The sequence below is a fragment of the Ylistrum balloti genome, unplaced genomic scaffold (genome assembly GCF_031769215.1).
Source record: "Ylistrum balloti isolate Yb309-2 unplaced genomic scaffold, AGI_CSIRO_Ybal_v1 Utg370766, whole genome shotgun sequence".
NCBI classification, from domain to species: Eukaryota; Metazoa; Mollusca; class Bivalvia; order Pectinida; family Pectinidae; genus Ylistrum; species Ylistrum balloti.
This window is the reverse complement of record NW_026782449.1, coordinates 98,666-123,928: the sequence shown is the minus strand read 5'-3', so window position 1 is coordinate 123,928 and position 25,263 is coordinate 98,666. Positions and strand designations below refer to the sequence as shown.

The following is a 25,263-nucleotide window of genomic DNA, read 5'->3' as shown; positions in this document are numbered from 1 at the left end:
CTCACTCATAGTATCATTGATTAGATCCAAGTCAATTTGTTATTATTAGAATCTATTGCCGGCAACCTCCTGTTAAAATCCAGAATGTTCAGTCCAGCATCAAGCTCATATTTACAGAGAGAAAATATATAGTGAAGAATTATATTATCTACTATTCTGTAATATTGCATATGTTTCGCTTATTTCTCATGTAAGTCCGCCAGCCTTGGAATAATATTTTTGCTTTGTACTGTAACTTCACACCAAACATGTATGTATGTACTTATTTTGATTGGTAATGATTTTCTTGTTTTGTATAATGTGCTCTTTCATTGCATTGTTATTGTTGTACTTATGAGCTCACAGTGAATTCTCAATAAACAAATGAGTGCTTATGGACCGCTAGTACTGGAGCGAAAATCCCAGTTTTACGTTCTCAGATTCGAGCCGGTTCGATTCCCGGCCTGGTCATATATGTTTAAAAACAGTTGTCGAACCAAAATGGCGATATCGCATGCAGTGTCCACTATTGAAATATTATTTCAATACAGCTGACATTATTACAATAGTGTTGATTGAATTGAATCTGCGACCACCATTGAAGTATTTTTTTTCACCATTGAAATGATATTTCAATAGTGAACATTATTTCAATAGGGGCATCGAACCAAAATGGCGATCTGCCGCGTTGACTGTTGAAATATTACTTCAATAGAGTTTAACTATGGACGCAGGTCAGTGGTTTTCTCCAGCTTTCCTCCACCACCAAAACCTGGCATGTCCTTAAATGACCCTGGCGATTAATAGCATAAAATCGACAAAAACACTAAACTTTATCAGACAAATAAGTCCCGCTTTAGCAGGATTCATGTCAATTACATGATTAACAACAGCGATCGATAATACAATAAATCTTGTTTTTAAAAAAATTAATATTCAACGGAACAATATATAGCGAGAATAAGGTAAAAACTGATGATCATGATTTTATTGATAGGTTATAAGTGCTGGTAAATAGTCCGCGACGTTAAATCCTATTTTATCATCGCTTTCTTCCAGACATCAATGACATCCCTGAGATTAACAATATTCCTAGTGGCCTGATCGTGTCCGTCCCAGAGAACACCGCTACGTCAAAGTACTTGATAAACGCTGATGTTACGGACGGAAATGCTGCGGACACCCATAGGTTTTCGGCTGTATTTACGCCAGCAGAGGGCTCCAACTACTTCAGTCTCTATCGCCGGTGTATGTTTGTTTGCATTTCGTTTTCTAAGATTGTACAAAGGACATACAAGTGAATAACACAGACAAATGAATTCATTGTCCCCAAATATCTGACAATCATTTTCACCTTTATTAAAGAGTAACACCTTTTTTCTTATTTGTTATACATCTTGTCCATTAAGTGACAATGTTTATAAAATATTACGCACATCTTTCTTATTACTTTCCGATAAATGATAAAAGGTTCTGAATGTCAATATATTCACTGTATCCAAATTTGAAGACAAATTTGATGAAACTATGACAATACATGAACAAAAGAAAGATTTACACGGAGACTCCGGCAAAGTACGAAAAGGAAAGAAGACCATGTGTTCCGGATGGGTAAGCGACTTCTGCTTCATTGAGGGCTCCCGCCACGTAAATCTTAGTAAGTGATGTGTTTATCCCGAATGTGAGAAAGACAATCAACAATGGAACCAACAGGTATACTTCAGATATACAGGAGCTTCACACACGTTCAACTTCATATCGCACAACGAAATAGAATATTTCCCGGTGTGCTTATTATGACGGTCATAAACCCATAATCTCCAGTAGATCATTAAAATTTTCACAGGCATGTGTGTTTGTGTGAAGGTGGGGGGTTGCACGGAATGCACATTTCATATAGTTATTGATCAAATCATTAAAATAATGTCACGTTCTCAAGTTAGGACAAGGTTAACAATAACAGGACTGAAGGAGTATTTCATAGAGCATCGCTAACGTTCAACATGATATCACAAGGTAACAGTGTATTTCACACCTTTCGAAATGACGTTGTTAAGACTTTGTCACCTGTCAATATCTGAACCATGATTTACATCGAGAGTGTCGATGATAAAGCAGAAGACGCTTACTTTTTCGAAACATCTGGTCTTATTCTCCATTTACGTTTTCAAGGACCATCTTGTAAATCTTGATTTTATTTTGTTTTAGTTTCATCAAATCTCGTTATGAATTATCTTTCTTTTAACATTCATTATATATATATATTTTTGTTTTAAGTGTTTATCCTGGTAATGCGTTCGTGTAAATCATTTTCAGTAAAGATCGTTATCATATTCTGCTGAAAACTTTGTTGCGTATGAAAACGATTTCAATATCTTATTTCCTGTTTCTGTAAGACAGATGGAATTGTGACGCCGAAAGTTAACCTTGACTACGAAGAACTGTTAGCTAAAGAAATGACATCATTTGACGTTGCCATGACAGCAGACGACGGAAGAGAACAATCAACTACCAAATATTTCACAATAGAAATTACAGACGTCAACGAACAACAAACGGGGTTTTCACAACCCACTTATCAAATAGCTGGTGTAGAGGTACTGTGAAAATCGTCTGTTTGATCCTTATTAGATATCTCATTTCAGAATAATCTTTTTGAAAGGATCACAATGCAAAATGGAAATAAGAAAGCCCACACCTTAGACATTTGAACAGAATGCACATCAATTTAGTTTTAAAAGTACACAAAAATGATTCTTAGTATGTGCATAACATTTACAATATAACAAGTTGTGATAAGTTTTGGAAAAATGATTTTTTCCTGGTTTTTCCATTTTGCTTTTTTTTTTTTAATTTCGTTTTGTTTATTTTTATTTTGTTGTTTTTGTTTTTTGTTTTGTTGTTGTTGATTTTTGTTTGTTTGTCTGATTTTCATTTTTGGTTTTGTTTTTTTGTTTTTTGTTGTGTAGTACATCTGTTCGGCATATATTTAGGTTTCTGGTGGTATATGATGTTTAATACCTTCTTGTTAACTGTGTTATTCATATCTTTCAACTTATTGTTTGATATACAGTTCCTCAACAAATAAATAAACAATCGTTTGATAAGATTTTGATAACATGTCAATGTATTGGGTAATTACTAGGATGTCTGATATTTCAGACAACTACCACTTTCCCAGACCTCAGCCCTACGTTGGCCAATTCTGTTATTGACCCAGACGATAAGCGAGACACACAGACACTTACCATGGACTGTGGCGCAAACACGGGGTTGTTTTCTATGGACCCTAGCACAGGGCGTGTCACCAAGGCAGCGGAGTATGACCTTGACGCTTCACAGAAAACGTCTGAGACTATAACGTGTGTTGGTCAGTGTTTAAATGATCTAGATATCTCTACTGGCGCTAATTAGCATATCAAAAGAGTTCTCCATCATCAAGGTTTATATATTTGTTGATAACACAGAAAATTATTTCATTCATGATTGAGCTCAAACGGAAATATTGTAAAGGAAAATCAGATATTAAGCTGATTAGAATGGGATAGTTTAGAAAAAATATGATCATGTATTCCGTATACATGTCAGTTAAATTACAAAAACGCGAATCTGCATTTTGTTTACGCTTATGTGAATCATGTTGTCCAATGGATAAATACGTAAGACTTGTTCCTTTAATAGTGATAAGGTCACGATTTGTTTCCTTTTGTAAACTCCTACTATTAACACATTGTTTATCCAGAAAATGCAGGTATTGAATGAAGTGCGATATCAAAACAGAGGTTAAACAACGATTGGCTGTAGTGTTAGCGTTTCTTTCACTCATAATGCTTATGTTTCAACATTTACAATAGATAAATAAGTAAATGAAGTAATAGATATAAAAGTCCAAGAGCTTTAACAAATGTTTTAGACCTTTTTGTAAAATAGCTAACGGTATAAACATATCATATATGAAACAGTGAGTTTGTGTGACTTACTTCTGCCATAACAAAACAGTGCAATTGACCTATTGTGTAAACGTCTGTTTTCTTTGCGTCATCAGTTGAGATGTAGTGATGTGACCTTTTGTGAAAAGCTCCGAATAAATATGCAAAAGTGACACTTTCAGAAATACATATATATTGTAACTCAGTGCAAATCGTAGCTAGAACTCAATAGGTCTGTTATCTTCAAAGCAAAACAGAACAAAAATCCAAATCAAGATCAAATTATTATCAGTTGTGAATTACTTACTGCGCGTTCAAATTGTCGTGAATGTAGGAAATGCCCTTTAGGTAGGAGTAAAACTTGTCATCCCATCAAAACGCGCGCAAGTGTAAAACTATGTGTGATATTACGCGAAAGTTCATTCAACAGTTGGAATAATTAATTGATGCCTTGGAGAAACTGAATAACACCTACTTAGTGTGCTAGAGAGACCAAATATCCTCAATGGGTATATCATTTCTCTACGTCAATTTTTTTTACTGTCATTGTCGTCTCTACGTTCGCTTAGTACAATAAACACATACATCCTGAATAACATTTTGGCTATACTTTTCGTGAAACGATTATCATTTTCCCTCCTAAAATTGGGATTCTTCAGCACGGGTAACCTATTTAGAACCAAAGTATTACTTTTTGGGTGTATTTATTATTCTTGTTGTAAAAGTGTTGGAAATAGTTTTCCTCTTCAAATATTTTGCCAGTGGATTAACACGATACATAATACAATTAAGATTGTTTTTCTGATTTATTTTGACCAAATAAGGAAACAAACATAATTTATGACGTGACTATGTTATCTTCAGTGACAGCTACTGATGAAGCTGGGCATACTGTCACCGCTGACTTAAACATCGTCATCAATGAAGAAAACGACAACCCGCCCCTGTTGAATAAGGACACGTACACATATTTTCTGCCAATAAACACGAGAGCAGGATCACAATTTGGGCCATTCTCTTCCACAGACATCGATGTCCTGCCTGACCATAACGATACGTCCTACACGTTGACAGGAGGGGCGGGGCTCTTCGGCGTGACAGACTGCTGCAGGTCTACGACCTACTGCATTTCATATTGTTCACGATTTTAAGCTCAATTGGCCCAAAGGGTCAAGTGAGGTTATGCCATACCGCGGCGTCCGTCGTCCGTCGTACCGTCCGTAGATCTGTCCGTCTGTCCTGCGTCCGTCATTTTTTTCATTTAAACAACTTAACAAACTGAAATACCGAAAAGCCTAGAAGGTTCCTTTGATGAAGCCCAACAAATTTTACGAAAAGAAAACCTTTAAACGACTTCTTCCAAAATACCGGAAGGCCTAGAATCATCATATATGACTGGAATCTTCCTTTGATGATGCCCATCAAAGTTTGCGAAAAGAAATTGCCTTGACCTATATTAAAGGTCACAGAGGTCAAATGCGTTAAAACCTTTAAACGACTTCTTCCAAAATACCGGAAGGCCTAGAATCATAATATATGGCAGGAAGGTTCCTTTGATGAAGTCCAACAATGTTTGCGAGAAAAATAAGCTTGACCCATATTCAAGGTCACAGAGGTGAAATGTGTTAAAATTTTTAACGACTTCTTCCAAAAAACCGTAAGGTCTAGAATCATTATATTTGGCTGGATGGTTTCTTTGATGAAGCCCAACAAAGTTTGCGAAAAGAAATGACCTTTTCCCATATTCAAGGTCACACAGGTCCAATGTGTTAAAACTTTTAAACGACATCTTCCAAAATACCGGAAGGCCTAGAATCATTACATATAGCTGGAATCTTCCTTTGATTAAACCCAACAAAGCATGCAAAAAGAAATTACCTTAACCCATATTCAAGGTCAAAAAGGTAAAATGTATTTCAAACTTTAAGCGACTTCTTCCAAAATACCGGGAGGCCAAGTATCATTATATAAGGCTGGAAGGTTCCTTTGATGAAGGCCAACAAAGTTTGTAGGAAGAAATGACCTTGACCCATATTCAAGGTCGCAGATGCCAAATGTTTTAAAACATTTGCACGACTTCTACCCAAATACCGGAAGGCCTAAAATCATTATATTAGACTACTATGTTCCTCTTCTGGTGTTCTACAAAGTTTGTTAAAAGATATGACCTTGACCAATCTGCAAGGTCACAGGTGTCAAATGTGTTAAAACGTTTAAACAATTTCTTCTGAAATATCGAAAAGCCTAGAATAATGATATTTGGCCAGTATGTTCCTTTTATGAAGTCTAAGAAAGTAAAAGAAATGACCTTGACCCATAGTCAAGGTTACAAGGGTCAAATGTGTTAAACATGGAACATATAAACAGATATAGTACTGTTGGTCATAAAGATCCAGTGAGCGATACAGGCCCTCTTGGCCTCTTGTTCTGGGTCGTCTTTGTGTGATAGCATTCCTAAGTGATGTTAAACACTTCAAAATGTTACAGTCGAAATTCATATTGCTGTTTGGAAAAGTTAATACAACATTAATTTCAACGCTAAAAATAAAATATAGCAACATTATGATGTAGCACTTTATCTGGTCTGATTTATATCAATCATGTTCTCTTCATTACTATCATTTGTCTATAAGGCATAGTGGAAGTAGCTACAAACATATGGACAAAGAATTTTCTTGAACTTGATTCAAGAAAGTATTGTGGACAATCCATTTATGTCATTGACCGGAACACAAAAATGATAAAGTGTTATTATGTGTTCCAGAATTTACAATAATGTCAACTTTAGCACCACGACCTACAACGTAGGTGATTCGTTTCCAATGACCTTGACTGCCAAAAACAATAATGGCCTCAAGGACACTGCTGCTGTGAACGTCATCCTTATTGACCCTGTGACTACCACAGCCGCTTCCGCCGCAACGGCCATCACCACTACATCTTCCCCCTCGTCACTAGCGTTTCCCAACTTTGATGATTTAGGGAGTATTTCCAACTTCCTGGACGACCCCGAGACCCTAGCCTGGTTTATACCAATGGTGATCCTACTGGCCGCTATGTTAACACTGCTCGTCTACATAATATACAGATGTATACGAAGTCCTGGTGCTTTTTCCAAAATCGGAAAATTATGGTCAGTATTACGGAAAACCAGTAGGAATTGAATCCGAACAATAAAATCTATGTTTGGCTGTAGAAATAGTTGTGTATCGTACCATTGTAAATGACAAAGTCACTGCTGAGTCAACACGAAATTAATCTAGTCTCTTGAGAAACTATATTGCAAGTAGTGTTCATGGGTTAAAATGATCGCAAATTTCTTTCAAAACGACTGCATAATTAACTGTGGTGTGGATGGATGAACTTTTCAGCAATAGCAGGTCGATGCGGTGCAAATGGCGTAGTCGTAGCAAAAGGATCACGAAAGTTAAACTTCCAAAAAAGGTCAAAGCCAAGAACATCAAAGGAAACAAAGGTAGGTTTGTCACTAGCGGAGTAGTAATCTAAACAGCCATTTGATTTTGAAAGATTTTTATTCAGCAATAAATAGCGTGCAGACGTTTCCTTCAAACATGTATACATATATCAGTACCATCTCGAACGATTTAGTATCAAGAACAGCAGATTAAGGTGTGTCTAACTTTATAATTGAGTGATATTCTTTCTTCATTCAGTCCGACAATTAGAAAACAATGACGGAAAGTATGAATGGAATATTTGGTCCCATAGTGACTTCGGAAACACGGCGTAAGTACGAAATATCGAACAATAGCATTTTACTAATGAAAACTTGAGCTAAACAAACACAGAAAAAAAAATCTTTGTGAGTGTGATATTAATTTAAACTCAAGATCGATTAAACTAGGAAAAATATGAACAAAAGAAAACCCGACAGATCCATAAAACGTTATAGGGGAATAAGAACAGATGTTCAAATGTGAACCACGCTTATTTTTAAAAATTAATTTGTTAAAAATACATCCTACACGCTTCACAAACATAGGGTTGATCAATATTTAAATGGCGGCTGTTGTCGATGAAGCAGTATTCTTATTAAATCGTGTTTGAGTTTGGTTCAAGATGCTGTTCATATGTCTATATGTTGTTCTTGTTTTTTGTGTATGCATAAATATGCTCTTTTCTCTCATTGTCTTGTTAATAAAAATGCATGTTATGACATTTCTGTTCCAGTGTCGAACATCGATAGAATAGCGGAGTTACACACGGCATCGATTAACCCCGATAATCCAGAAACAGACATGATCCTTATATGGAATTTCGAAAATAAAAACATGAACGACATAAATTTCTAGGAAGTGTTTCCTGTTGGGAGTATTTTTGGTATCGTACGTTCTTGATTTGTGTTAAAATTCCGTATTCGCTATTTGACTACTGTTTGGTACTTTTTGGTGATATTTCATGTACAGTATTTGTCAAGTATAATATTTTGTATTTCTTAATTGTGAAGTGTTTATAATATTTTGTATTTCTTCTCTGTGAAGTGTTTATAATATTTTGTATTTCTTCTCTGTGAAGTGTTTATAATATTTTGTATTTCTTCTCTGTGAAGTGTTTATAATATTTTGTATTCCTTCTTCTCTGTGAAGTGTTTATAATATTTTGTATTTCTTCTCTGTGAAGTGTTTATAATATTTTGTATTTCTTCTTTGTGTAGTGTTTATAATATTTTGTATTTCTTCTCTGTGAAGTGTTTATAATATTTTGTATTTCTTATTTGTGTAGTGTTTATAATATTTTGTATTCCTTCTTTGTGTAGTGTTTATAATATTTTGTATTCCTTAATTGTGTAGTGTTTATAATATTTTGTATTCCTTAATTGTGTAGTGTTTATAATATTTTGTATTCCTTAATTGTGAAGTGTTTATAATATTTTGTATTTCTTCTTTGTGTAGTGTTTATAATATTTTGTATTCCTTAATTGTGTAGTGTTTATAATATTTTGTATTCCTTCTTTGTGTAGTGTTTATAATATTTTGTATTCCTTAATTGTGTAGTGTTTATAATATTTTGTATTCCTTAATTGTGTAGTGTTTATAATATTTTGTATTCCTTAATTGTGTAGTGTTTATAATATTTTGTATTCCTTAATTGTGTAGTGTTTATAATATTTTGTATTCCTTAATTGTGTAGTGTTTATAATATTTTGTATTCCTTAATTGTGTAGTGTTTATAATATTTTGTATTCCTTAATTGTGTAGTGTTTATAATATTTTGTATTCCTTAATTGTGTAGTGTTTATAATAGTTTGTATTCCTTCTTTGTGTAGTGTTTATAATATTTTGTATTCCTTAATTGTGTAGTGTTTATAATATTTTGTATTCCTTAATTGTGTAGTGTTTATAATATTTTGTATTCCTTAATTGTGTAGTGTTTATAATATTTTGTATTCCTTCTTTGTGTAGTGTTTATAATATTTTGTATTCCTTAATTGTGTAGTGTTTATAATATTTTGTATTTCTTCTCTGTGAAGTGTTTATAATATTTTGTATTCCTTAATTGTGAAGTGTTTATAATATTTTGTATTCCTTAATTGTGTAGTGTTTATAATATTTTGTATTCCTTAATTGTGAAGTGTTTATAATATTTTGTATTCCTTAATTGTGTAGTGTTTATAATATTTTGTATTTCTTCTTTGTGTAGTGTTTATATATTTATATTTCTTTTGTTCATGTCATACCCAAAATTACTGAGCTTGGGCTTCAATCAAGATTCTTCTACCAAGTCGGTGCTTTCTCTGTTGCTTTCTAAACTTCTCGTGAATAACTTCGATTTAACGATCAAATACCCAAGTAGGTGTAATGGAAAGCTCTCCTACATTCTCATTGGTCGATTATACGGTAATATATCAATGGAGATGTGGGATGGGAGACTTCCTGCGTTCTGATTGGTCGATTCTACGGTAATATTTTTAACATGTTAATTCAATGTTATGAATCATATTTTGCATTTTTCCTGGAAACAGAAATGTACTCTCTACAATAGGAAGACTGGAAGTTTATATAATGAATTTCTTCTAAAGATAAAGCCATGGAGATATTGCTAGAATATTACTATTATCAATTACGTTGTTCCGTTATTATTTACGTCGTCCTCATTTGATATTACTAACTTGAATTTATTAAGATTTATGTGGGGAGTGTTGCTGATGATTTTATTTTTTTCCGTCTGGATAGCAAACTTTATTCTCCTTGTAATTTTTGTGCAAATATTCTCTTTGTTAACATTTTGAATCCGGTTTTACAATTTTATTTTTAATAAAGCTTCTGGGTATATCATTTGTTGTTCACGTATTTAATGCGTAACTTTCTTATTCCCATACCTCGGACCGTATGAAAATAATAATGTGAAAAAAGATGACAAACTTGAGACTTCTTTTGAATATGTACTATTTCCTTTGATATATATTGAGAGGTCATCGTTATCAACATATAGTTTTATCGCTGAAGATTTTACAAAAAACACTAAATTGAATAGCACCTTATCATACATACATTTATATGAAGTAATAGCATCAGTACGGACAAGCGAATTGTCAAATGTTCGGGGCAACCTGCCCCTTTATCTAGACACAAACATTACATAAATTTCATCAAATACATAGAACATAAAACAAATACAAAGTTATAAGTCTAAATCGAGAGCGGTGGTGTAAATTTAGGTGTCTCGATAATCACTTTGGTCGATGGACGCCGAAGGCCCTTTATGATGGACAGAAAACCATCCCAAGTTGTTGTATGTAAGATGGTGATTAAAATATAAAAATGTTTTACATAAATCTCGGTATGTTTTGCATTCTAGACACTGAGCGTATATTTGATCGCAACAAAAACAGTTGCATGTCACACTCCGAGGAAAGTATTCTACCGTTACATCTTGGGCCACATTCTAAATGAGGAATTGTTTAATCAAAAATAAGAAAATTTATTGTAAAACAATTTTAAATGTATGTGTAGTTACAATAAAAAGTAATTTGATAAAAAAAACACTAGTTGAATGTAAATATCTATATATATTATGATTTTAAATAATTTGAAGATGGTCAAATAGTCCCCAAATTAGTCAACTCGCCCAAAGAAAAGTCGCCCCATAAAACTAGAAATTACTACTTCCGGACTAGAGGTAGTAAACAGCGCCAATCTCAAAAAGGAAGGAAACTGATTTAGTAACTAAATAAGGAGTGCAATAAGTAGAGCAAGTAACTTTATTCGAAAAATATAAATAGATTTTTTTAAAGAGGGCGGATAGGTGTGTGATATCATACTAGTTGCCTCGGTGGTAGCTTGAGATGTACTGTCTGCCAGGAATGATTGCCCGGACCTGTATGTAGTAGCATGATCATCTCTCATTCATGCCGAGTGGGTAGCAGGTTTGGAGTTGGTTGATCCCAGTGTCGTTCCTTACTGAGATGTTGTTGGTCACCCCAACTCCTGCAGTGATCAATGGGTACCACCTTCATGTCATGCCACGAATGACTTGGCATGTTGAAATGTCTTGCTACATGCAGTTTCTTTTTGATAGAACATAAGTGATTGTTGATCCTGAGATTAAGTGGTGTTTCGATCACCCCCAAATACTGCAAATGTCACTTAGCACACGTGATCAAGTATATTACATTGGCCGATGTGCAGGATAACGACTTGAGGATGTGGTAGTTCTGACCATTGACCTCACATTTGAATTAATTGGTGCTGCGAGTATACGAACAAAGCTTGCACCTGTTACATGTTTTAAACAGCCAGTTGCAGGAGTGTGGGGTGTTGTTCTTAGCTTACTGCTTACTGGGCGACAGCACGATTTACCAGTGTTTCTGGAAAATTGTTGACAATGGTGGCATGCAGGGGTGAAAGGTCACAGCACAAGTTGCTCTCCCAGTTTTTGGTCGCACCTTGTATTCAAGTGTACTGGCCCTATCCAGTTCTTTTAACTCTGTTGATTTCGTGCCTTATACCCCCTATTGAGTAGATGGGATTTCAGTTCTAAGCAACGCCGTCTAACGGTGTTGTCGTCAGAAACAATACGTCTGATTCTCAACGGTTGGCAGTATGGAATGCCCCTTGTGGTATGAGGTGGGTGACAACTAGATGAGTGAAGGTATTGGTGAGTGTCCGTTGGTTTACTGTATAAATCCATGCTTATTTCTCCGTTGGTGAGTGTTGAACAAGTGTCCAAGAAAATGTATTTCTCGCCGGAGATGTCAGCAGTAAACTTAATGGTCTTGTGGAATTCGTTTGCAAAACAAATGAAATTTTCGAGAGATTCTCGACCAGACGTCCACTTGATCTCAATGTCATCAATGAATCAAAACCAGCTGAGTGGTTTCTTCAAGGGGGCTGCTGCAAGTATCCTAAAATGAAGGTGGCCCATAAACATATTTGCATAGGATGGTGCCATCTCCGCCTGTGTGTAGTCAAAAAAATAATCAAACTCCTTCATATAGCCTGTGTGTACAGCCAAATATGGATTAAACTGCTTCATAAGCCTGTGTCTAGAGCTAAGAAAATGAATCTAACTGCTTCAAACAGTCTGTGTGTAGAGCCAAAAAATGAATTAACCTACTTCCTTCAGCCAGTGTCAAGAGTTATGAAAATGAATCTGGTTGCTTCATACAGTCTGTGTGTTGAGTTAAAAATGGATAAAACTGCTTCATTCCGCATGTGTATAGAGTCAAAAATAAAACTGCATCATACAGTCTGTGTGTAGAGCCACAAAAATTAAACTCCTTCATATAGCCTGTGTGTACAGCCAAATATGGATTAATCTGCTTCATAAGCCTGTGTCTAGAGTTAAGAAAATGAATCTAAGTGCTTCATACAGCCTGTGTGTAGAGTTAAGAAAATGAATAAAAATGCTTCATATTATTTGTGTGTAGAGCCAAAAACTGAAGTAAACTGCTTCATACAGCCTGTGTGTAGAGTTCAAAAATTGAATTAAACTTATTCAAACAGTCTGTGTGTAGAGTCAAAAAATGAATTTAACTGCTTCATTCAGCCAGTGTCTAAGAGTTATGAAAATGAATCTGGTTGCTTCATACAGTTTGTGTGTAGAGTCAAAAATGGATAAAACTGCTTCATACAGTCTGTGTGTAGAGTTAAGAAAATGAATAAAAATGCTTCATATTATTTGTGTGTAGAGCCAAAAACTGAAGTAAACTGCTTCATACAGCCTGTGTGTAGAGTTCAAAAATTGAATTAAACTTATTCAAACAGTCTGTGTGTAGAGTCAAAAAATGAATTTAACTGCTTCATTCAGCCAGTGTCAAGAGTTATGAAAATGAATCTGGTTGCTTCATACAGTTTGTGTGTAGAGTCAAAAATGGATAAAACTGCTTCATACAGTCTGTGTGTAGAGTTAAGAAAATGAATAAAAATGCTTCATATTATTTGTGTGTAGAGCCAAAAACTGAAGTAAACTGCTTCATACAGCCTGTGTGTAGAGTTCAAAAATTGAATTAAACTTATTCAAACAGTCTGTGTGTAGAGCCAAAAAATGAATTTAACTGCTTCATAAAACCCGTGTTTCGGCATTTGTTAAAGCACATTATGAAATACATATCATATAACTTATTACTTATTATTTCCGTGTGTATTGTTTTCGAGCGCGTTAGAACGACCTACTTTGTTTTATCTACTTAACATAGTAAAATAGTGGTTGTACAGCGTCAGATTTAAAACAAGTGTTACAAGTGTGGCCGTTTTATAAAATAGTGGTTGTACAGCGTCAGATTTAAAACAATTGTTACAAGTGTGGGCTTTTTTTTTTTTATAAAATAGTGGTTGTACAGCGTCAGATTTAAAACAATTGTTACAAGTGTGGCCGTTATATAAAATAGTGGTTGCTCAGCGTCAGATTTAAAACAATTGTTACAAGTGTGGCCTTTTTATAAAATAGTGGTTGTACAGCGTCAGATTTAAAACAATTGTTACAAGTGTGGCCTTTTTTTTTATAAAATAGTGGTTGTACAGCGTCAGATTTAAAACAATTGTTACAAGTGTGGCCATTATATAAAATAGTGGTTGCTCAGCGTCAGATTTAAAACAATTGTTACAAGTGTGGCCGTTTTATAAAATAGTGGTTGTACAGTGTCAGACTTAAAACAATTGTTACAAGTGTGGCCTTTTTATAAAATAGTGATTGCTCAGCGTCAGATTTAAAACAATTGTTACAAGTGTGGCCGTTTTATAAAATAGTGGTTGTACAGTGTCAGACTTAAAACAATTGTTACAAGTGTGGCCTTTTTATAAAATAGTGATTGCTCAGCGTCAGATTTAAAACAATTGTTACAAGTGTGACCGTTTTATAAAATAGTGGTTGTACAGCGTCAGACTTAAAACAATTGTTAGAAGTGTGGCCTTTTTATAAAATAGTGATTGCTCAGCGTCAGATTTAAAACAATTGTTACAAGTGTGGCCGTTTTATAAAATAGTGGTTGTACAGCGTCAGATTTAAAACAATTGTTACAAGTGTGGCCATTATATAAAATAGTGGTTGCTCAGCGTCAGATTTAAAACAATTGTTACAAGTGTGGCCTTTTTATAAAATAGTGGTTGTACAGCGTCAGATTTAAAACAATTGTTACAAGTGTGGCCGTTTTATAAAATAGTGGTTGTACAGTGTCAGACTTAAAACAATTGTTACAAGTGTGGCCTTTTTATAAAATAGTGATTGCTCAGCGTCAGATTTAAAACAATTGTTACAAGTGTGGCCGTTTTATAAAATAGTGGTTGTACAGTGTCAGACTTAAAACAATTGTTACAAGTGTGGCCTTTTTATAAAATAGTGATTGCTCAGCGTCAGATTTAAAACAATTGTTACAAGTGTGACCGTTTTATAAAATAGTGGTTGTACAGTGTCAGACTTAAAACAATTGTTAGAAGTGTGGCCTTTTTATAAAATAGTGATTGCTCAGCGTCAGATTTAAAACAATTGTTACAAGTGTGGCCGTTTTATAAAATAGTGGTTGTACAGCGTCAGATTTAAAACAATTGTTACAAGTGTGGCCGTTTTATAAAATAGTGGTTGTACAGTGTCAGACTTAAAACAATTGTTACAAGTGTGGCCTTTTTATAAAATAGTGATTGCTCAGCGTCAGATTTAAAACAATTGTTACAAGTGTGGCCGTTTTATAAAATAGTGGTTGTACAGTGTCAGACTTAAAACAATTGTTACAAGTGTGGCCTTTTTATAAAATAGTGATTGCTCAGCGTCAGATTTAAAGCAATTGTTACAAGTGTGGCCGTTTTATAAAATAGTGGTTGTACAGTGTCAGATTTAAAACAATTGTTGCAAGTGTGGCCATTTTATAAAATAGTGGTTGTACAGTGTCAGACCTACAACAATTGTTACAAGTGTGGCCATTTTATAAAATAGTGGTTGTACAGTGTCAGATTTAAAACAATTGTTACAAGTGTGGCCTTTTTATAAAATAGTGATTGCTCAGCGTCAGATTTAAAACAATTGTTACAAGTGTGGCCGTTTTATAAAATAGTGGTTGTACAGTGTCAGATTTAAAACAATTGTTACAAGTGTGGCCATTTTATAAAATAGTGGTTGTACAGTGTCAGACCTACAACAATTGTTACAAGTGTGGCCATTTTATAAAATAGTGGTTGTTCAGTGTCAGATTTAAAACAATTGTTACAAGTGTGGCCGTTTTATAAAATAGTGGTTGTACAGTGTCAGACTTAAAACAATTGTTACAGGTGTGGCCGTTCTGTAAAATAGTGGTTGTACAGTGTCAGATTTAAAACAAGTGTTACAAGTGTGGCCGTTTTATAAAATAGTGGTTGTACAGTGTCAGACTTAAAACAATTGTTACAAGTGTGGCCTTTTTATAAAATAGTGATTGCTCAGCGTCAGATTTAAAACAATTGTTACAAGTGTGGCCGTTTTAGAAAATAGTGGTTGTACAGTGTCAGACTTAAAACAATTGTTACAAGTGTGGCCTTTTTATAAAATAGTGATTGCTCAGCGTCAGATTTAAAACAATTGTTACAAGTGTGGCCGTTTTATAAAATAGTGGTTGTACAGTGTCAGATTTAAAACAATTGTTACAAGTGTGGCCATTTTATAAAATAGTGGTTGTACAGTGTCAGACCTACAACAATTGTTACAAGTGTGGCCATTTTATAAAATAGTGGTTGTACAGTGTCAGACTTAAAACAATTGTTACAAGTGTGGCCTTTTTAGAAAATAGTGATTGCTCAGCGTCAGATTTAAAACAATTGTTACAAGTGTGGCCGTTTTATAAAATAGTGGTTGTACAGTGTCAGACTTAAAACAATTGTTACAGGTGTGGCCGTTCTGTAAAATAGTGGTTGTACAGTGTCAGATTTAAAACAAGTGTTACAAGTGTGGCCGTTTTATAAAATAGTGGTTGTACAGTGTCAGACTTAAAACAATTGTTACAAGTGTGGCCTTTTTATAAAATAGTGATTGCTCAGCGTCAGATTTAAAACAATTGTTACAAGTGTGGCCGTTTTAGAAAATAGTGGTTGTACAGTGTCAGACTTAAAACAATTGTTACAAGTGTGGCCTTTTTATAAAATAGTGATTGCTCAGCGTCAGATTTAAAACAATTGTTACAAGTGTGGCCGTTTTATAAAATAGTGGTTGTACAGTGTCAGATTTAAAACAATTGTTACAAGTGTGGCCATTTTATAAAATAGTGGTTGTACAGTGTCAGACCTACAACAATTGTTACAAGTGTGGCCATTTTATAAAATAGTGGTTGTACAGTGTCAGACTTAAAACAATTGTTACAAGTGTGGCCTTTTTAGAAAATAGTGATTGCTCAGCGTCAGATTTAAAACAATTGTTACAAGTGTGGCCGTTTTATAAAATAGTGGTTGTACAGTGTCAGACTTAAAACAATTGTTACAAGTGTGGCCGTTCTGTAAAATAGTGGTTGTACAGTGTCAGATTTAAAACAATTGTTACTAGTGTGGCCTTTTTTTTTTTATAAAATAGTGGTTGTACAGCGTCAGATTTAAAACAATTGTTACAAGTGTGGCCGTTTTAGAAAATAGTAGTTGCTCAGCGTCAGATTTAAAACAATTGTTACAAGTGTGGCCATTTCATAAAATAGTGGTTGTACAGCGTCAGATTTAAAACAATTGTTACAAGTGTGGCCATTTCATAAAATAGTGGTTGTACAGCGTCAGATTTAAAACAATTGTTACAAGTGTGGCCGTTTTATAAAATAGTGGTTGTACAGCGTCAGATTTAAAACAATTGTTACAAGTGTGGCCGTTTTATAAAATAGTGGTTGTACAGCGCCAGATTTAAAACAATTGTTACATGTGTGGCCGTTCTGTAAAATAGTGGTTGCTCAGCGTCAGATTTAAAACAATTGTTACAAGTGTGGCCGTTTTAGAAAATAGTGGTTGTACAGTGTCAGATTTAAAACAATTGTTACAAGTGTGGCCGTTTTATAAAATAGTGGTTGTACAGCGTCAGATTTAAAACAATTGTTACAAGTTTGGCCGTTTTATAAAATAGTGGTTGTACAGCGTCAGATTTAAAACAATTGTTACAAGTGTGGCCGTTTTAGAAAATAGTGGTTTTACAGCGTCAGACCTACAACAATTGTTACAAGTGTGGCCGTTTTATAAAATAGTGGTTGTACAGCGTCAGATTTAAAACAATTGTTACAAGTGTGGCCGTTTTAGAAAATAGTGGTTTTACAGCGTCAGACCTACAACAATTGTTACAAGTGTGGCCTTTTTAGAAAATAGTGGTTTTACAGCGTCAGACCTACAACAATAGTTACAAGTGTGGCCTTTTTAGAAAATAGTGGTTTTACAGCGTCAGACCTACAACAATAGTTACAAGTGTGGCCGTTTTATAAAATAGTGGTTGTACAGCGTCAGATTTAAAACAATTGTTACAAGTGTGGCCGTTTTATAAAATAGTGGTTTTACAGCGTCAGACCTACAACAATTGTTACAAGTGTGGCCGTTCTGTAAAATAGTGGTTGTACAGCGTCAGACTTAAAACAATTTTTAGTTGTTTGACTGTAGAAAATACTTGTCACACAAAATCTAAACGGATTTATCTTTTCACACTGTTTTTTCTGGCATATGTTCGCTTGTCCGACGTTTCATGATCGGCTTAATGGTCGGAGAAGAAATGAAGGTAAATATGATTCATAGAATCTGCTTGGAGATTTCATCTTTTGATTTCTGTAGACTTTGATTGATCAAAAAGATTTCTAAGGGTTTTGATATGACAAACATGTCCATAACTTTGATTTAGCATAGGTCTGGCTGTATTACATTGCGGTCCATGGTTTGTGGTGTATTTTAAAGTGACGGATGTAAAGATGGTCCAAAGGTTTCGAATTTTCCATTAGGGTTATCAAGATTGACTAATATGATTAAGTTCAGAGCAAGTTGTTTTGATGTACGATAGATAGAACTGTTTATATATTTCTAACATTGGAATATCTGTTTATTTCTTCTCAGGAATATGTCACATTGAAATCGGTTCATACACTGCTTTAAATCGATTTCAAATATATGTAAATAAATAAATTTACTCATGTGTATTTTATAAAGGTATCACTTCTTTATAACATGTTGACAATATTAAAACTCTACGTGTTTGGGTTGTATATATCATCAATCAAAATTTGAAAAGCATAGCACGCTTAAGCAAAGTTAAATTTTTCATAATTTCAAGTCAAAAACAGTTTCAGATAAAAAAAAATAGTCCTTCATTTTATTAATTAATGAATAAAATGCTCAAATTAACATATGTGTATTACATGTACATAGCTTATGTAATTAGATGTGGTGTATTAAATCTTTCCTCAAACTTATAGCCAGGTCTGAAAACTGAGGTATAATAAGCTTAGAATATATGTCTAAAAGTAACCTTTAACAACAGAGCAATAGATAAGGTGCGGGTTATAAAGCTGACGGAGTTTCTTGTTTTGTTGAGATGGGACATCGTGTACGTATATACAGCGTGACCTTTTATAGATTAAAGTGTATGGAAGCGTGCGTGAATTCACGCTTGTGTAAATAGGGTGAACGCCTGCTCCGTGGGATGCATAACTTATACTGTATTCTTCTTGTAGACGTCTGTCAGTAGTAAATTTCCTTAAATCAGCGAGCCAAATAACCTTAACATTTTAGTGAAGGACGGGAACGCCTAGCAGTCTGAATTACATCTATTCAGGATAATGATAAACAGAATTTACATAAAACTGAACTATAAGAAAGATTTTAAGGTACAGGACAGACTTTGTGTATGTACAAGTCATAAAGATCTTTATATATAAAAAGATGTCGTACACAACATGAAACCTGATATAGGTAAAGTTGATAAAACATAAGTATAGAACTGTCTATTTGTCCGTATAGAACTGTCTATTTGTCCGTATAGGACTGTCTATTGGTCCGTATAAAACTGTCTATTTGTCCGTATAGGACTGTCTATTGGTCCGTATAGAACTGTCTTTTTGTCCGTATAGAACTGTCTATTTGTCCGTATAGAACTGTCTATTGGTCCGTATAGAACTGTCTATTTGTCCGTATAGGACTGTCTATTGGTCCGTATAGAACTGTCTATTGGTCCATATAGAACTGTCTTTTTGTCCGTATAGGACTGTCTATTTGTCCATATAGAACTGTCTATTTGTCCGTATAGAACTGTCTCTTTGTCCGTATAGAACTGTCTATTGGTCCATATAGAACTGTATATTTGTCCATATAGAACTGTCTTTTTGTCCGTATAGGACTGTCTATTTGTCCATATAGAACTGTCTATTTGTCCGTATAGAACTGTCTATTTGTCCATATAGAACTGTCTTTTTGTTCGTATAGAACTGTCTATTGGTCCATATAGAACTGTCTATTTGTCCTTATAGAACTGTCTATTTGTCCGTATAGAACTGTCTATTTGTCCATATACAATTATATATTTGTCCTTGTAGAACTGTCTTTTGTCCGTATTGGACTATCTATTTGCCCTTGTAGAACTGTCTATTGGTCCATATAGAACTATATATTTGTCCTTATAGAACTGTCTTTTGTCCTTATAGGACTGTCTATTTGTCCTTATAGAACTGTTTTTTGTCCGTATAGAACTGTCTATTTGTCCGTATAGGACTGTCTATTTGTCCGTATAGGACTGTCTATTTGTGCTAATAGAACTGTCTATTTGTCCGTATAGAACTGTCTATTTGTCCATATAGAACTGTCTATTGGTTCATAGAGAACTGTCTTTTTGTCCGTATAGAACTGTATTAAGTCGTTTTTTTATATCTTTTATATGATCTTAATAAAATATAAGATATTGATTTCGTTTACAAACATTCAAATATAAAGACAGTTTTACCATTTTTTTTATAAGAAAATAGGGATTCGTTTTAAATTACTAATGTTTTATGGTATTGCATAACTAGTGTGAGTGTGATTCCCAAGGTGTGATCAAGTGGAACGATTTCATATCCATTGATTTGTAAATTTATACCGAATCATCAAAGTAGATAACTGACGTACAGATAAACATGACACATACCGTGTTTTATCCTTCATGGAGGATCATTGAGCAAGACAAATAGCGATGCTTGTTTCTCTAATATTGGTTTGGCTGTGTATAGGTAAAGGTAAGTTGAATTTCACGTCACCTTTATATGATAACTTTTCTTAAAATATATTTGTAAGATACTAATAATAGTCATATTTCGGCGATGAGTATCACACATACTAATTAAACTTAGGATACCACGTCCATGGAAAACTTTTCATGTCGCCTTTACAAGAATCGTCTCAAAATGGGTCATTTTTTTTTTAAATTTTGTACATGTTTTTCATTTAATGAATAATTTGAAAATTATGTTGATAGATACAGTAAAATTCATAACTGTCGGAGAAAGCAAGTATTGTGATGAGTGCAATCGATGGCCAGTATTTACGACATCATTTAGTGATTAGTTTATATCTCAAAATACAAAACTTGATCAGCCACTGGATCATTCATTATGTAGATATGTTCTGTTTAATCAAGAAATCAGCTACTATTTTGTAATACATTTTGATTTAATCAACCTATATACAGTATATAACGTTTCAGTAATTATTTGCATTGTGCTGATGCTTTCCAAAAGCACATGGGATAAAGATGAATAAGAATTACTGCCACTGAGAGAACCATTTTCAGTTGTAGCTCACTTGGCATATTATATATTATGTATGATCACAACTCAAATTTGTGTCAAAAAACACCAAGGAAATGTCCTTCAATCCCAAACTAAATAGTTTAACCTAGAATTATCAATTGTACTTTTATTATCTCCCTTATAAATATGACGTCACTATTGAACTGCATTATTAATGACGTCACAATTGTATCTATGTACATTATGTAAAACATCTGAAGAAATGAAAGCGCTTATGTTTTACAGCTCATCGTGTTTTCCGGTCTTTTAATTTTTGTTATATTTTTGCTGTTTCAGAAGAAGATGTGTATATTCTGGACTGTGTCACTATATATATATATATAGTTCAATTAGATGAGAACATTGTGTATCGTTTAAATATGTAAACATAAAAGGCCAACAAGGCAAATAAACTTGATTATCGCTAACGTTTTCAAGTCGTGTCTCGGCTACCTTCAGGCGAATACTTTAATGTCTTGGTAACAACATTATGACGTAATGTAAACAATAATATATAAGGGAAGATAATGACGTTATTAATATTTTTAAGGCGTAACGACACTAATTAATTAGCATTTAGTGCCGTCTTGAAGAGTTTGACAAACATGTCCTCTTTGCATAGTCTCTTTGTTGTACTTGAATCGGACATCTTATGGAAAGGGTACACCCAGAATAGTCCCTTGCCACAAGTGTCTAAATGTGTACTGAGTGGAATTTTACGAATATATATAATATATTTAAGTAGACAGAAGTCCTGGTGATTTCGAATGCCTCTAGTTGACTTTATTGGTCAATGTTTACATGGCAGGTGTAGTCGATGAGACCGAAGACACTTACCGTTCCGATTTATTCTACTTTTTCTTCCACCTTTTCTTTGATAAAAGTCTTATTTTTTCAATTGTTTCATCTATTTTGAAAGTGAATTTAAATCTATGAAAACATGTCGACATTTTCTCGTCGTTTCTGATTGAATGCATAGCAATATGAATGTAATGGAAAATGTGTGAATAATAATTTTGATTAAGTGCGCATACGATAGACTAAAATAACACGATCAAACACTTATCGTTCCAGTGGCCTCTCAATCATGTGGTACAAAGATTGTCGGAGAAGCCAGTCCCGCAACTGTCGTAGACAATCTCGATACAGCATCAACAGGTAAGTGATATACGAGTATATACTAGGGTCAAACTAGGAATTTAAATGCATCATACCGTTGTTTTGTCATTTAAAATTTGTTTAAAAAAACAAAAGAGGACATTTGAATTGGTCAACACTCAATGAGTGTGTGTATGTGTATATGTACAGAGTTTATGGTGAGATATTTACGTCATCAATACATGAGTTCATTGTATATATGTACAGAGTTTATGGTGAGATATATACGTCATCAATACATGAGTTCATTGTATATATGTACAGAGTTTATGGTGAGATATTTACATTGTGTATATGTACAGAGTTTATGGTGAGATATTTACATCAATACATGTGTTCATTGTGTATATGTACAGAGTTTATGGTGAGATATTTATGTCATCAATACATGTGTTCATTGTGTATATGTACAGAGTTTATGGTGAGATATTTACGTCATCAATACATGTGTTCATTGTGTATATGTACAGAGTTTATGGTGAGATATTTACGTCATCAATACATGTGTTCATTGTGTATATGTACAGAGTTTATGGTGAGATATTTACCGTCATCAATACATGAGTTCATTGTGTATATGTACAGAGTTTATGGTGAGATATTTACGTCATCAATACATGAGTTCATTGTGTATATGTACAGAGTTTATGGTGAGATATTTAATACATGAGTTCATTGTGTATATGTACATCAATACATGTGTTCATTGTGTATATGTACAGAGTTTATGGTGAGATATTTACGTCATCAATACATGAGTTCATTGTGTATATGTACAGAGTTTATGGTGAGATATTCACCGTCATCAATACATGAGTTCATTGTGTATATGTACAGAGTTTATAGTGAGATATTTACTGTCATCACTACATGTGTTCATTGTGTATATGTACAGAGTTTATGGTGAGATATTTACGTCATCAATACATGTGTTCATTGTGTATATGTACAGAGTTTATGGTGAGATATTTACGTCATCAATACATGTGTTCATTGTGTATATGTACAGAGTTTATGGTGAGATATTTACGTCATCAATACATGTGTTCATTGTGTATATGTACAGAGTTTATGGTGAGATATTTACGATCAATACATGTGTTCATTGTGTATATGTACAGAGTTTATGGTCATTAATACATGAGTTCATTGTGTATATGTACATGTGTTCATCAATACATGTGCTTATTGTGTATATGTACATAGTTTATGGTGAGATATTTACCGTTATCAACACTGAAGTATTCCTTTTTTATGTCAAGGTGTTGGGTATCTAACCACGGATACAAAGTATACATTTGACTGCTGTGGACTTGTCACCAAGTGGCATACTGTTATTAGTGCTTTAGGTACAATTCGATTTCAAATATGGCGACCAAATGGAGCTAATTATGACCTTGTAGGCGAAAATATATTTACCTTCAATACAAGTAAGTATTAGCCTCGTATTCGATTAACCAATTATGTACACATTTAACATTAATGGACATTATATTAATAGTACATATTTACTTGATATAATTGAGATTTATCGACCTGTTATATTTTTATTAATGAATGGCCATAAATAGTGCTATTATATTGACCCTTTTATCCGGAAGAAACTCTCATCGTCACTTCTTCGACCTTTATTTGGCTCGATACTATTAAATTAGTCATACTGTATAAATATTAATTTGCGTGAAATAGTGATTTTCGTTGTTTAGTTGGGTACAATTTACATATGAAATACATAAATAAACATTAATGACAATTATGAATATGTATCCACGAAATCAACGTTGTATGGAAATTTAAAATAAACACACGAAATTCTAGCTCACTGGGAAAAATAAATGATTTTACTGCAACCTCATCGATAAAGACAAGGAAGTAAATTGTTAGTAAGATGGTGTGGATGCCAGTTTAGTGTGACGTCATCGTTATTTGTTTCTTACTATGTAATAAATGGTACATTCTTATTAAAATCTCATAATGGATTGTGTATCAACTTATTAGTAACAATTGATAAAAATAAGTATTAGGATTATATAAAGTACACTTGTATTAAGATATCGTAATGGATTTTGTGTTGGTTTGTGAAAAATAAACATAACTATATAGATTGCACTTGTATCATCATAATACAGTACTGTTAATTATCACGGGTCAAAAATTTCGTTATTTTCCTGTAAAAAAATCGAAACATTTTTTCTAAAAATAAAATTTCGTTATCTCGGCGTAAAAAATTACATCAAACACACTGGTGTTTTATTATTTCACGGATTAAATTTTAGTGATCGCGTTAATGTACCTCGCGATAGCGAAAATACCATGTCACTACAAACTCTTTCTTATTTTGAAAGGGCACTTTAATGGTTTCGTTTAGAGTGTATTAATTATAACTGGAGCGTTTGATCTGCGGCATGTTTTTTTCTTTATAATATTTGATGGTGATTGACATAAAATACTTACATTTAAATATATGTTCCTTTATATTTCATATAGATAATTAAACACAATATACTGAACGTTCTCAGTTTGTTACAATTACATTTAAGTACTAACTTGAAGAAACAAACGATATATGATCCTTCCCAATTGTTCTAAAACCTAAAATAAGATCAAATAAGACAACGGTCCGAATGATTTAGCGCAATACTCTCAGTCCGAAAAGCGCTTGAATGAGACGACTGCTCTAATGCTTACTGTAAATAACGTGTTGCTACTATTTCAAATCTTTTCATTGATTGTGTTATCTATATGTGATTTTATCTAACCGACAGATGACCAATTGGCGGAACAAACTTTAACAGTGGGAGCTGGGTCGACTATAACTGTAAGACCAAATGACGTAATCGGATGGTAAGTCTTCTATAGCAAAATTAGAGGTCAAAGGTATCTTGTTTTCATGTTAATTCAAAAAAATGGATTTCAAATATGATTATGAAATAATATTTCTAGTTTGCATTAATCTGAATGAAAGACAAAACCTTCAGGAATGAACATAACGTGCATTTATCGGGATTTTAG

At 33.7% G+C, this 25,263-nt stretch overlaps 1 protein-coding gene across 1 annotated transcript in view; it reads left to right on the top strand.

Annotated features, from left to right (window-relative positions):
- Positions 1-25,263, top strand: part of LOC132558167 (uncharacterized) — a 75,638-nt gene that overhangs the window by 18,995 nt on the left and 31,380 nt on the right. Inside the window, exons 9-17 of the mRNA XM_060222699.1 lie at positions 1,039-1,227; positions 1,490-1,590; positions 2,376-2,576; positions 3,142-3,349; positions 4,773-5,019; positions 6,673-7,041; positions 7,280-7,383; positions 22,168-22,251; positions 23,514-23,681. Of these exons, the coding sequence (XP_060078682.1) occupies positions 1,039-1,227; positions 1,490-1,590; positions 2,376-2,576; positions 3,142-3,349; positions 4,773-5,019; positions 6,673-7,041; positions 7,280-7,383; positions 22,168-22,251; positions 23,514-23,681 (1,671 nt within the window). The remainder of the gene's footprint in view (positions 1-1,038; positions 1,228-1,489; positions 1,591-2,375; positions 2,577-3,141; positions 3,350-4,772; positions 5,020-6,672; positions 7,042-7,279; positions 7,384-22,167; positions 22,252-23,513; positions 23,682-25,263) is intronic.